The 12,535-nt window shown below is 53.9% G+C and overlaps 1 protein-coding gene across 1 annotated transcript; it reads left to right on the top strand.

Annotated features, from left to right (window-relative positions):
• Positions 1-36: 36 nt before the first annotated feature.
• Positions 37-11,684, top strand: EZH1 (enhancer of zeste 1 polycomb repressive complex 2 subunit). Its single transcript, XM_008640033.2, has 19 exons — positions 37-368; positions 717-845; positions 1,129-1,248; positions 1,962-2,082; positions 2,770-2,943; positions 3,827-3,929; positions 4,202-4,365; positions 5,139-5,230; positions 5,797-5,971; positions 6,389-6,585; positions 6,986-7,077; positions 7,614-7,654; positions 8,025-8,150; positions 8,665-8,843; positions 9,344-9,439; positions 9,815-9,896; positions 10,036-10,116; positions 10,219-10,303; positions 10,412-11,684. The coding sequence occupies exons 1-19, from the start codon at positions 252-254 to the stop codon at positions 10,470-10,472; spliced, it is 2,235 nt and encodes a 744-aa protein (XP_008638255.1). The 5' UTR covers positions 37-251; the 3' UTR covers positions 10,473-11,684.
• The last annotated feature ends 851 nt before the right edge of the window (positions 11,685-12,535 follow it).

Below are 12,535 nucleotides of genomic sequence, written 5' to 3'. Positions count from 1 at the left end.
CTCGGGGAACAGGAGCGGCCGGTTCTGGTCAGCACCACCCCTCGCTGCTGTCCCGGGCCTGTCCGTGCGCTTTGGCTGTGGGTGTTCCGCAGTCAGCAGCGCTGCAGAGCAACGCCGTTATTTTGTTTGGTTTAAGTCTATGATGCATAGAGTGTTTTTCCCATCCACAGGGATGTTATTCTAATATCACTTGTTTTGGGGTTGAGCTCTCCATTATTTAATGTTTATTCTTTCTGTATTGTTATAGAAAAATGGAAATTACCGCTCCTCCGACATCCAAGTGTATCATGTACTGGAAAAGGAAAGTCAAGTCCGAGTACATGCGTCTGCGGCAGCTCAAGAGGTTCCAGGCGAACATGGGAGCAAAGGTACAGCCACAGCAAGGACTGGGCTGAGATGTCCCCAGAAAGGCTTCATTTCAGCTCAGAGTGTCCAAGTTGTGCCAGAGGGTGTCAGCAAGGTGAATTGATAAGCTGTGCTTGACTTGCAAGCTGGATAAATGGGAAGAGATGCCACTTCTCCTCGTGCTCTGTCTTGAGCCGTGTGGGCAGCAGCTGTCGCACACACAAAGCCGTTGAACAAGTGCTGGTGTAACTGCAGCAGGAGAGCTCCTTCCCAGTTGGTTTTTACAGGATCTCCCTGCTGAGCCCTTTCAGTGCTGTGGGAGTTCTCAATGGGTTTTCTTAAATTTTGAGAGCTCCTTTCTCTCCTTTCAGGCTCTCTTTGTGGCCAACTTTGCAAAGGTTCATGAAAAGACTCAAATCCTTAATGAAGACTGGAAGAAGCTTCGAGTGCAGCCAGTGCAGTTGATGAAGCCAGTCAGCGGGCACCCATTCCTGAAACAGGTGTGCAGAGCAACAGCAAGTGGGGGCTGGAACCAGGACTCTGCAGGGAGCTGTGGGGATATGGGATGAGTTTTTGTCTGTGTTGCCGTAGGTCAGTGTCAGGCCATGCCTCACATTTCTGGAATGCAGAAATGGACAAAAAATACCCCCAAGGCATTTTCCTGTGATGGAGTCCACAGAGTGGATGTGGGGCTTCTGTGTTTGTCCTGGATTCAGTTTTCCTCAGGCTGTGGCAGCCTCCCAGAGTGGTTCCTCACTGACCTTCTCTGTACTTGTATTCCAGTGCACTGTTGAGAGCATTTTCCCAGGATTTTCAAGTCAGACACTGTACATGAGGACCCTGAACACAGTGGCACTGGTGCCCATCATGTACTCCTGGTCCCCTCTTCAGCAGAATTTCATGGTACGTGGGAAGCGTGGGGTCTCAGTGAGGTCAGTGTCTGACTGTTACACAGTTGGGAAGTGGTTCTTCATCCCAGTTGTTTCAGGCAACATGTGCTTGAGGGATGATGGAAAGTGTTGCTTTAGTTGCTTGTTTTGTAGAATCCCATAAGCCAGCCTTGTGTCCACGCTACCTCACCCAGACAGTCTCCTTTACACGTGACCCCTTGACAGAGTCACCATTTCTTCACAGGATTCAAGGAGTAAATATAGTTTCTGGGGGGGGTTTGTTTGTTTGTGTTTTTTCCTAGCATGTGCTTGAGGGATGATGGAAAGTGTTGCTTTAGTTGCTTGTTTTGTAGAATCCCATAAGCCAGCCTTGTGTCCACGCTACCTCACCCAGACAGTCTCCTTTACACGTGACTCCTTGACAGAGTCACCATTTCTTCACAGGATTCAAGGAGTAAATATAGTTTTTGGGGGGGGTTTGTTTGTTTGTGTTTTTTCCTAAGATTTTTATTTCCTTTTATATGAAAAGTTTTATTTCTTAGGCAGGTCCTTTCCTTTGTGAATGGGTTACAGTGGGATAGCACTGATGTGTCAGTGATGAGACATCTGAACCTTTGCTGTGCATGATGTTGTTGGCAGGTCTGAGGGACCAGAGCAGCCTTGGGCACAGCCCTGCTGGGGTCAGCAAACACTGCTTTTTCTGAGTTGTGTCTGATCTCTCTTCAGGTGGAGGATGAAACGGTTCTGTGCAATATCCCTTACATGGGCGACGAGGTGAAGGAAGAAGATGAAACTTTCATCGAAGAACTTATTAATAACTATGATGGGAAAGTTCACGGAGAGGAAGGTAACCTGGGAGCAACCAGCTGTGTCCACTCAAGGCCAGGTTGGATGGGACTTGGAGCAACCTGGTCTAGTGGCCTGTCCATGGCAGGGATGGAACAAGATGAGCTTTTAAGATCCCTTCCAACCCAAACCTTCCTATGGTTCTGTGATTCAGTCTCTTGCAAATCACATATCCAAGTAGTTCAGAAGTCAAAAGGTGGCAGCAGTAACCAGCTTTTCTGTGAGAGCTCTCAGAGCAGGGAAACAGGATGGTGTGTGCTGTTCTCCTTTGCATGGGCACATTCCTGCCTTTGGATACCTCACTCCGTTTTAACACCTGGAGTGCTCTGGAGCCAGTGCTCCTGTGTACAGGGATTCACAGGCATTCTCTGGGATGCTGAAAATGTGCTGGAGGGCAGGAGGAGCTCAGCAACCCTGTTCTGCTTGTTGCCTTAGCCAAGAGTTTAATCAATGAAAAGCGCTGCCTGCCTCATCATAAAATTGCCCAGGAGGAAGACAGGGAAAACTGGTGTGGCCTGTCCCCAGATTGCTGAAAATGATACAACACTACTGACTCCAGTGCTAAAATCCCACCTACCCCAACAAAACTGAGAGAAGGGCTCTGGTTGGTAGCAGAGCACATTGGCTTGTGGTTTGCCATGGTGAGAAATGAGAAAGATGGTGGCACTCCCACTTCTGTGTGTTTCAGAAATGATCTCAGGGTCAGTCCTCATCAGTGATGCTGTGTTCCTGGAGCTAGTGAATGCTCTGAATCAGTACTCGGATGAGGAAGAGGAAGGACACAATGATTCTGAGGTGAAACAGGAGGATGGGAAAGAGGAGCTGCCAGTGACAAGGAAAAGAAAGCGAATTGCAGTGGAAGGTGGGTTTGGCCCCCAGAGAAGTGGGGGTTATGTTGGTCATGTTTCCATCCTGCCCTGCCTGAGCACTGGGCACTGCTCTCCTGCCATCAGTGGGTTGTTAATGTCCCGCCAAGAGTAGTTCCAGCTTGACAAGTTCTGTAGCAGAAGGGAAATGGTTTGCTCTCACTGTCCGCTGTGGACAGGAGAAGAAATCACCAGCTTAGAGTGTGGTGAGGAGTAATTTAGATGCGTCATCTGGAAACCCACTTCCTGGTAAGATTAGCAAAGCTGGGTGTTATCTGAGAGGTTGTGGGAACTCTGCTGGTGGAGGTTTTCAAGTGCTGGTCTGGCAAGCACCTGTCAGGGAGGTGTGGGTGGATCTGTTTCTGTGGGAGGCAGGAAGATGGACCTTTTCAAATCCCTTCCAGACCTGCTTTCCATGTATTAGTGTTCCTCTTCCCTCTCCTGTGCCACCTGGAGCTCTTGTTGCTTAGAGGAAGCTCTGGTTTGTGGGATTTTCATGTGTCCTGGATGACCTTCTGAATGCTGATGGGTAATTTTGTCTTTGTCCTTAATCTGTAGGGATGCAGGTGGCACAAACACCAAGACTTTTGTGGATGTAGAAAAGCATTGTCTGCAAGTTCTGTCCTGGCAGAAATAAATAGTAATAGCACTTAAGAAGAGTTGGTACTTCCAGCAGTACATTGTGCTATGCTGAAAGTGGCCTAGCGCTGCTTCTGGAAATGCCTTAGCCTGGTTGCAGGACACAAGGTTTATCTGTTGTGCATGGGATTACATTTCAGTGATAAAATACAATCCTGAGCATCTCTGGAATTGCTCTGTGCAAGAAGGGAAGACCCATTCACATCAGCTTGGGTGAGGAATTGTGTCTTCTTTTTGCAGGTAACAAGAAGTGTTCCAAGAAGAGGTTCCCCAATGACATGATATTCACTGCTATTTCTTCCATGTTTCCTGAGTATGGCTTCCCAGAGGATATGAAAGAAAGGTAGAAAATCCCTGCTCTGGTTGTCTGTTACCTTTCTTAGCAAGATTTAAAATCTTTATTTCTGAGACCATCACTGTGGGCTGGCTGGGCCACAAAGCTCGGTGCCTGCAGGCTCCACAGGCAGAGTGTGTTTTGAGTGTTACAAACTGCAGTTTGGCCTTGAGGTACCTGGGCCAGAGCCCGATAGGCCCAGATAGTGATGTAGGCATGTAAAGCTGTCGCAGGCGGTGGGGAAAGCGTGCACATCCCTGGGTGTTTGTGTTTGTCACCAGGTACCGGGAGCTCACGGAGGTGTCAGACCCGAACGTGCTGCCGCCGCAGTGCACTCCCAACATCGACGGGCCGTGCGCCAAGTCGGTGCAGCGGGAGCAGTCCCTGCACTCCTTCCACACCCTCTTCTGCCGCCGCTGCTTCAAATACGACTGCTTTCTGCATCGTAAGTGCCATCTCAGCCGGACGCTTCCCTAGAGCCCTTTCTCCTCAGTTTTCCTCTGCACACCTTGTTTAGTTCCGTGCCGGAGTCTCTGGAGGGTGGTGCCTCATGAGTTTGCAGTGGGGCCTTAGGAGCTGACAGGTGCCCAGAAGCCTTTTGTACAGACGGCTCCGCTCTTTGCTCCCACGGATGGCAGACCGACACGCGTGGCCGTGCCCTCTCCGCGCTCAGCACGCCGCGTCCGAGCTCCCGGCAGCTTGTGCAGTAGTCCTGCCGCCACCAGACTTTGCTCTTGCTTTGCAGAAGCTCGTCAGTGAAAGGCATGAATGTTTCACTGCCAAAGTCTGGACATGCCCCTGTGTTTTGTTGCCTCACTGGAACTTACGGCTTCGTCTTAGTCATGTTCCTGCGGTTGGCCCCTGCCAAAGCCTTTTGGATACTGATTAGCTGCTGGACCTGCTGTTCTCCAGGTCTAAGGGCTTCTTTGGGAAGTCACAGGACTTTTTCCAGTGAATTATTTATTAAAAGATATAATATTGAGATCACGTGGTCTTTTTGTTTCAGTGTGAAAGCGGATCCTTTTCCTCTGGCCTCTCCTTCCCAAGCTGCCTAGTCCCCGTTGTGGGTTGGAGCAGGGCTACGCCACGGGTCTGGTCGCCTCAGGCCCCACTGCCAGGGGAACCCTCAGGAACACAGGCTCCTGCTTCCTGTCCCTTGCAGAGTGGGGGAAGACTCTTGGAGAATGCTAATAGTAAAGATAATTGTTACTTTTTCAGCTTTTCATGCTACTCCTAATGTGTACAAACGAAAGAATAGAGAGACCAAGATTGAGCCAGATCCTTGCGGCGCAGACTGTTTCCTCTGGCTGGTATGTTTCTGTGTCACTGCTTTAGCAACCATGAGAGAAGTGCCCTGGCCAGCTCTGCTCTGCAGAGCTCTGTGGATCCTTTTCACAACTTGGATGATTTTTTCAGAATTAGTTCTGGTCCTTGTTGGATTCAAAGGAGCATGAATGCAAATGCAGACCTTACCAGATGCATATTATAGTAGATCTCCAACAAAGACTAATTCCAGAGCTAGCAGATGGGAAATTGTGTGACAAATGATTTCTCTAGACTCAATGCAGTGTTAGAGAAATTAAGCCCATGTTAAAAAGGAGCAGAGTGAGAAATCAGGAGTATCCAGAGGAGTGGGCTGGGGTTCAGGGCCAGGGAGCCTCTGCTGACCAGGCAGAGATGCCGAAGGGAACAAAGTGGGAATCTGCAGGACAGGCAGCTGGCAGGGTTTGGCACTTGCTGAAGGGACCGCACGTGGCCGGCCTCTTCTACCTGCTCTTGGTGGTGGCAGGACAGGGCTTGTCCCAGGGCCTGTGGAAAAGCCTTCCTGCATTCACTGGTCATCTGCCACCTCTCTTGTCTTCTGCTCTGCTTGCAGGAAGGAGCCAAGGAGTTTGCTGCACTGCACAACCCCCGATCCAAGTGCTCGGGCCGTCGCCGCCGGCGGCACCACGTGGTGGGTGCATCCTGCTCCAACACCCCGGCTGTCACTGAGACCAGGGAGGGCGACAGCGACCGGGACACAGGCAACGAGTGGGCCTCTAGCTCCTCGGGTATGGTGCCAGTCCTGAGACACCCCACTCCTCTCTGTGTGGGCAGTGAGGGCAGGCAGCTCCTCACAGCTGGAGCACTCCCGGGCTCCCCTCTACTTCCTGCACAGCTGGAGAATTTGGAGTTAGCAGTCAGTGTTCCCAGCAAACCTGAGGGACACCGGCTCTGCCCTTGCTGCTGTGGGATTCACTGTCCTCTCCCAGGAAGGAGGAATGTTGCCAGGCAAAGCAAGAGCTTTGCTGGGACCTGCAGAGGCCAGAGTGAGCCCTTGGCTCCTGAGCACTGTGCCTGGCCAGAAGCAGGAGTGTGTGGCTGGGAGTGCAGTGCAGGGTTGCAGGGCACTAGGGGGTGACCACTGCCCCCAGAACCATGATGGCCAGGTGCCTTCTTCCAGGCTTAATATCTGCCTTTCCTGCCAGAGGCCAACTCCCGCTGCCAAACCCCCACTAAGCAGAAGCTGAGCCCAGCCTCCTCCCAGCTGTTTGCGGTGGAGACGCCGCAGGAGCCCGTGGAGTGGACAGGAGCCGAGGAGTCACTGTTCCGCGTCTTCCATGGGACCTACTTCAACAACTTCTGCTCAATTGCCAGGCTGCTGGGGACAAAGACCTGCAAGCAGGTGGGTGCCCAGAGCAGGCAATGCAGCAGCAAGAGAGGGGCCCAGGCCAGAGCCAGTGCCTGTTGGTTTTATTTCTCTGCCACAAACCTCCCTTTGGAAAGTGCCACATCTACGCTTCTGGAGTTCAGGGTGTTACTCTGCAGCAGTGCTGCTGTTGGCAGAGTGAGCCGTGTGTGCCTGTGTCCCTCCCACATGCAGTGTCACACCAGGTGTGCAGGCACTCATTTTTCAGGCAGGAGGAGCAATGGTGCCTGTAGGCAGGAAAATGGGCCAGAGATGCTGCTCTCTGGGCCCAGGCCTGGGAGCCTTGCTGTGCTTAGTCACACTCTCCTTATGCTTCTGATAAAACAACATGAGTGCACTGAACTTGTTTCTTACTTTTGCTTGTGTTCTTCACTAGGTCTTTCAGTTTGCAGTAAAGGAATCGCTTATAACAAAACTGCCAACAAACGAGTTAATGAATCCATCCCAGAAGAAGAAAAGGAAGCACAGGCAAGTGTTGGACAAGCTTGTTTTGTTCTTAAAATGCAACCAGATCCGCTGCTTTTTGTGCCAACGCATTCCTGGTAATCCCCATCTGGCTCCCATCTGTGCGCATGTCCTGCTGTCACATGGGGCTGCTGCTGCTGCTGCTGCTGGGCGCTGGCCCTGGCCCAGCTCCAGGGCTGCTGCTCTGGCTGGGGGCTCCGTGGCCCTGCAGCCCCAGGCTCGGCTTGAGGACAGGGCAGCACTGGCTGCTGGTCCCGGTGCCACTTCCCTAACAGCAGCCTCAGCTCCCTGACTTGTCACCCACTTTGTGTGTTGATCCCAATGTGTCCAGTGTTATTCTGGCTCTGGTGTTTGGCTTAAAGAGCTTCTGCTGCAGCTGCATCACTCTCATCTCTCTCTACTCTATGGTGGCTGCTGATCATTAATGCATGAATCTGCCAGGCCCATCTCTGCTGTGCTGGCCGCTGGTGCCGAGCGGCCCTGGCCGGCTCTCCCTGATGGATAACGCATCCCCTCAACCCTCTCTGCTCCTTTTCCAGGCTGTGGGCTGCACACTGCAGGAAGATCCAGCTGAAGAAAGGTAGCGTTGGCCGTGGCTGTGTCATGGGAGGTTTGCGAGGGTTGAGTTCTCCAGCTCCGACTGCCGCAGCGGGATGGCCACGTCCTGCTCACCAGCCTGGCAGGGCCACAGCAGAGGCTGCATGTGCAGCGGGGTTTGCTGCAGCCAGGGGAGGCTGAGGGCTGGTGTGCAGCCCTGCAGTGGACTGGGCTGTGGTCAGTGGGCACAGCCATGTGTGTGCCTGTGGGAGCTGGGTGCTGCCAGGCTCCCTGTGCAGTGCAGGCAGATGGGCAGCTTGCACCTTCTCGGCTCCAGCACCCTGCATGTGCTGCCTTGAAAAGGTTCCTGCAACATGCAGCTTTTGATCTTGGCATCTCTCTTCTTGTTCTAGATAATTCACCGACCCAGGTGTACAACTATCAGCCCTGTGACCACCCTGAGCATCCCTGTGACAGCTCCTGCCCTTGCATCATGACTCAGAATTTCTGTGAGAAGTTCTGCCAGTGCAACCCTGACTGTAAGGAGAGGTCAAGGACTATCGGGCAGGAAAGCAGCCAGCTCTCCTGGCACAGAGCACAGGGAGGGTGCAGAGCTGGGGCTTGCTGGAGGCCTGCTTTATTCCTGCACTCGCTGCTCTGTCCGTCTGCAGCAGTTCTGTTAGCAGCCTGCAAAAGTCCAAAGGGAATTGGTTCCGTGCTGCCCTGCAGCTCTTGGCAGCCGAGACGCTCCTGTTAGTGCTTGTCCCTGTGTCTGTATCCTGCAGGTGCTGCTGCTGGTCCCCTGTGAGCAGGATGTGCCTCCAGCAGTTCGGGTGGGCGTTGGGTCACTGCTCTGCCATGTTTGTTTTTCCTGTCTGGGCTTCCATTCCCAGCTCTGCAATGGAGATAACAGCCAGACGTTGTTCTGTCCCTGCCCAAGGCCTGCCAGGGCGAGATCTGGCTGGGGAGGAGCATCTGGGGCAGAGACCCTGCATGGCCCCTCTGTTCTCTGCCAAACCTCACAGTGCAAACCCATGGTCTGTGTTGCTACAGGTCAGAACCGCTTCCCAGGCTGCCGCTGTAAGACCCAGTGCAACACCAAGCAGTGCCCCTGCTACCTGGCTGTGCGGGAGTGCGACCCAGACCTCTGCCTGACCTGTGGCGCTTCAGAGCACTGGGACTGCAAGGTGGTCTCCTGCAAGAACTGCAGCATCCAGCGAGGCCTCAAAAAGGTATTGACAGCAGTGTGGCAGGGGCTGGCTCAGGGCAGAGCTGATACCCAGCTGCTGCTGCTATGTGGAGGGGGGGGAATAACTTCCCTGCAGCTGCCAGAGTGCCAAAGTGGAAAAGAATCTGCTCTGCCCCGGGCCTCTGCAGCACTTACTCTGGAGTAGGGATTGTGGATGTGAAAATCAGGAGATGGGAGTTACGTGAGGAATGGTGAGAGCAAGGGAATGTATAAAGTGACTCCAGAGAAAGATTTAGTCTTGGATTCTGCTGGTCAGAGCAAGGAATTGCACATTAAAAAAAAGAGAAATTCAGAGAAAGTTCCAGATTAGTGTGTGTCAAGTCCTGTGCAGCTCCACGTAATGGTGTAAGTCTGTAGGGAGCTGTGTGTCACCATAACAAGGGGATGCTGGGTGGACACTGTCTCCCCTCTGCCCCCATGATCTGTGTGCTGGGAGGTGCTGTACCTGCCAGCTGTCCCCATCTCCTTCCATTTTCATTCCAGCATTTGTTGCTGGCCCCATCAGACGTGGCTGGCTGGGGAACTTTCATCAAGGAGGCTGTGCAGAAGAACGAGTTCATCTCTGAGTACTGTGGGGAGGTCAGTGCTGCTGCCTGTGCTGGGGCTGCACGCCAGGCACACGGGGGCTGCGGGTGCTGGGAGAACTTCCTTTGCCTGTGGGGTCAGCTGCCTTCCCTGGCTCGGCTGCGCCCGTGGGCTCACTCTGACCGCATTTGGAGATCGAGCCCTTTGCTGTCTGGGGACACGTCTCAGTGGCCCTCCAGTGTGGAGGAGCGTGTTGTGTGTGTGCTGCTACCTGAGAGCCCTGCTCTGGCCTCTGCCCCATCCCTGGGAGCCCCGGCAAGCTCCTGCCCATGAGGTGGGAGGGAGAGCAGGAGGGTGTTTCCAGGAGGCAGGTGAGCACCTGGCTCAGCCCTCAGCTGCTGAGTCTCTCAAGGTGTTCTCCCTCTACAGCTCATTTCACAGGATGAGGCTGACAGGCGAGGAAAGGTCTACGACAAGTACATGTCCAGCTTCCTCTTCAACCTCAACAATGGTAACTTCCTGAGGTGTTCAGGGGTGAGAGGCCACAGCTGCTGGCCAGGTGGGCAGGCTCAGCCCACCTCTTGCCTGGGTGATGGGCCTGGCCTTACATCAGGTTTTGTTTGGGTTTTTGTTTTTTTTTTTGGTAATAGATTTTGTTGTTGACGCTACTCGCAAAGGAAATAAAATCCGCTTTGCCAACCACTCGGTGAACCCCAATTGCTATGCGAAAGGTGAGGTTCCGCTGCCCAGCCAGGACGGATGGGGCTCAGTGCTGCAAGAGCTCTGGCCCAGGCTGGGGCTGCAAATCTCTGATGTTGCATCTCTGGTTGCAGTTGTGATGGTGAACGGAGACCACCGGATTGGTATCTTCGCCAAGAGAGCCATCCAGGCAGGAGAGGAGCTCTTCTTTGACTACAGGTACCTTGGCCAGCAGGGACCTTGGGCTGCAGGGACCTTGGGCTGCAGGGTCAACCCCACCTTCTGTGTGGGAGGTCATTGCTGCAGCCATGACTTGCTGTCCTGTAGGTACAGCCAGGCAGATGCCCTGAAGTATGTCGGCATAGAGAGGGAGACGGACATCATCTAAGCTCCAGGGTGGTCCTGGCACACCTTGCTGCTGCACCTTGTAAGCAATGCCATGTTTGCTTCACGCTGACATGACTGCTGCTGTTCCTGCTGCTGTGTGTGTCACAAGTGCTACTTTCCATCCAGACACCAGAGAGACTCGGGGCAGGAGTGTAAGCAGTCCCTGGGCCATGGCTGCTGTCCCAGGGTGGTTTCTCCTCTGCCCCAGCTGGCTGGGAAACAGGGACTGCCCAGGTGTGGCTGGAGTGGCACCAAGGGATGCCTGGGGATGGGAGAGCAGCACTATGCAACACAATACTTTGAGTAGGGGTGCCACTGAGCTGGGTAGAGGACGATGTTACAGTCACTGCCTGTGGTGACCTAGGGGAGGCTCCGCAGAAACCTTCCTTGGGCTTTGTGACCCCCTGGCCCTGGGAATAAAGAGGAAGTATTCTCTGGCAGGGTGAGGTTTAGCCTTGGCACCCCATGCAAAAAGGAAAGAAAAAAGCACTTTAAACTAATCCTCAGCTGGTGGCTGGGCCCTGTATTTGCGCTGGGGTGGAGGGACTGCAGGCGTCCCAGGTGTCCTGCCTCCATCAGCACCTTTGCTGGGGTGTTGCTCCAGGCCTGGGACACGGCAGGCTGGCTGGGATCTCGGGTGACCTGAAGGTTGGGGCTGTCCCCTGAGAGCCACATATGCCACCAGCTGCCTGCCTGGCCTGGTGCTGGGTGCTGGGCTGTGCTCCCAATGTCCAGGGCTGGGTTCCCAGGATGACAGGGGGAGCATGATGAGCCCTGACGTGACTCCAGGGCCCCAGCCCCTTCCCAGCTGTTTAGTCCAGGAATACACAGAGGTGCTGGGTTTGCCTGGGAGCCAGGGCCTCCCTGGCCCAGCCCTCACCACACTTTCTTCCCCAGCCCCCTGCCAGGGCAGGCCAGGCTCTCTGTCCTTCCCATTGTCCATGATGGCCCTGTGGAGCCTGGAGGTGTTTAGGTCTGTCTGGAGCAGTGCTTGTATCCCAGCACCTGCCTGAGCCTTGCTCCCTGCCACCTCCATCCACCCAGCTCCTGCCAACCCTGCTCTTGCCTAAGCGTCTTCTGCCACTTTGGCCATATCTGCACTATGCCAGGCTTGTGTCTGTGGTTTGTTGACGGTGAATAATGGTAATAATAATGCACTTTAAATAACATGGCTTGTAGCCTTTGTCATAATAAAGTGGTAGCAAAGACCCTCCCCTGCTTGCTGGCCTCTGTTACCCTGGGGAGCAGCTGGCAGCAGCCTGTTCCCTGACTGTCCCCTGCCTGCTGGGCTCAGCCCGGCTGTCCTCGACAGTCCAGGGGGAATCACGAGTGACCCGGTGCCGCCGGCTGCCTGAATCACACTGGCTCAGGGTGGGAAGGAGGCCGAGGTGCGTGGTGGGGAGAGCAGGACGTGATGTGTGTATGCAGCAGCAGCTGAGCTGCCTCTAGCCCGGGCTCCTACACCCTGCATCTCGCTCCGGGACCAGGAATTGCTGTTGTCAGTCTGGTCCCTCCCTTGGTGCAGGCTGAGCCGGGATAGGAGGAGAGGATCTGCCCAGGCTGCCAAGGTGAAGGCTGGGGAGTGTCAAACGCCATCATTCTGCCTTTATTTGATTATCTTCACATCTCATTCAAAAGAACAGGTTTTTTAAAAATAAAGTGCCCAGTGGAGCCAGGCCTTTGGGTAAATAAATGCATATCTGTAACATCGTCTTACCACAACACAGCAAGTGAACAGGAGCTTTCCCTGGGCTGGAGGTAATCGGCAGGACTGGCACTTCGTACAGAGAAGTAGCAAACTACAGACCACGTACCACGACACGCGGGACGTCACGCCCGCGGGAGCTTCCGTTTGGTTTTTTATACAAACCGATAGAATAAAAAAACCGGAGTGTAGTAGAATATCCAGCAACAAAAATGGTAGAAAGGATCTGTACCTGATCTTATGAAAGCAGCATCTCAGCAAGGTGCGGTGGCGGCATGCGCGGCGCCGGAGTGGAGTATTGCTTGGCTCCCCGGCTGTGCGGGGCCGGTGCTCGTGGCTCGGCGTGGTGCTGGCGAAGC

Source organism: Corvus brachyrhynchos, unplaced genomic scaffold, assembly GCF_000691975.1.
Source record: "Corvus brachyrhynchos isolate BGI_N302 unplaced genomic scaffold, ASM69197v1 scaffold30, whole genome shotgun sequence".
NCBI lineage: Eukaryota > Metazoa > Chordata > Aves > Passeriformes > Corvidae > Corvus > Corvus brachyrhynchos.
Note: the sequence above shows the minus strand (reverse complement) of the source record. Positions and strands in the feature narration are given on the sequence as shown.

What these genes read in the sequence shown, in the direction of transcription:
- EZH1 (XM_008640033.2), top strand. Translation starts at nt 252, where the DNA reads ATGGAAATTACCGCTCCTCCGACATCCAAGTGTATCATGTACTGGAAA. An exon ending in CCCCAATTGCTATGCGAAAG is followed by an intron (nt 10,117 to 10,218) that starts GTGAGGTTCCGC and finishes CTCTGGTTGCAG; the next exon opens with TTGTGATGGTGAACGGAGAC. An exon ending in GAGCTCTTCTTTGACTACAG is followed by an intron (nt 10,304 to 10,411) that starts GTACCTTGGCCA and finishes GCTGTCCTGTAG; the next exon opens with GTACAGCCAGGCAGATGCCC.